Source organism: Fulmarus glacialis, unplaced genomic scaffold (genome assembly GCF_000690835.1).
Source record: "Fulmarus glacialis isolate BGI_N327 unplaced genomic scaffold, ASM69083v1 scaffold39036, whole genome shotgun sequence".
In the NCBI taxonomy this organism is placed as follows: domain Eukaryota; kingdom Metazoa; phylum Chordata; class Aves; order Procellariiformes; family Procellariidae; genus Fulmarus; species Fulmarus glacialis.
Window position 1 is genome coordinate 19632 of NW_009218168.1, and position 527 is coordinate 20158.

The following is a 527-nucleotide window of genomic DNA, read 5'->3' on the forward strand; positions in this document are numbered from 1 at the left end:
GCAAGAAAGCGGGCAACCTGTACGACATCAGTGAGGACAACTCGCTCCAAGAGCTGGACCAGCCGCCTGCCCCTGTGCCCGTGGCCACCAGTGCCACCTCCTCCTCCAAATATCCTCAGAGCCCTTCCAATTCTGCCTCCAAGGTGCAGAAGAAGAACCGCAACAAGCTCCGCCGGCAGCACTCCTATGACACCTTTGTGGACCTGCAGAAGGATGACTCGGCCCTGGCTCCCCGCAGCGTCAGCCTCAAGGACAAGGGCCGCTTTTTGGAGGGGAGCCCCTACGCCCACATGTTTGAGATGCCAGCCAGTGAGACCACCTTTGCCAACAACAAGTCCTCAGTGCCCGCCACCAGCTACCACCACCACAACAACCCCGGCAGCAGCGGGGGCTACATGCTCAGCAAGTCGCTCTACCCCGACCGGGTCACCCAAAACCCTTTCATCCCCACTTTTGGGGATGACCAATGCTTGCTCCACGGCAGCAAATCTTATTTCTTCAGGCAGCCTGTGGTGGCAGGAGGGCCC

The 527-nt window shown here is 60.0% G+C and overlaps 1 protein-coding gene across 1 annotated transcript in view; it reads left to right on the forward strand.

Annotated features, from left to right (window-relative positions):
- LOC104078350 (glutamate receptor ionotropic, NMDA 2B-like) overlaps positions 1-527 on the forward strand; it is a gene marked incomplete at its 5' end in the record, with an annotated part of 8200 nt that overhangs the window by 7465 nt on the left and 208 nt on the right. Inside the window, 1 exon segment of the mRNA XM_009579956.1 lies at positions 1-526. This exon segment is cut by the window's left edge and continues 17 nt beyond it. Coding sequence (XP_009578251.1) covers positions 1-526 — 526 coding nt within the window.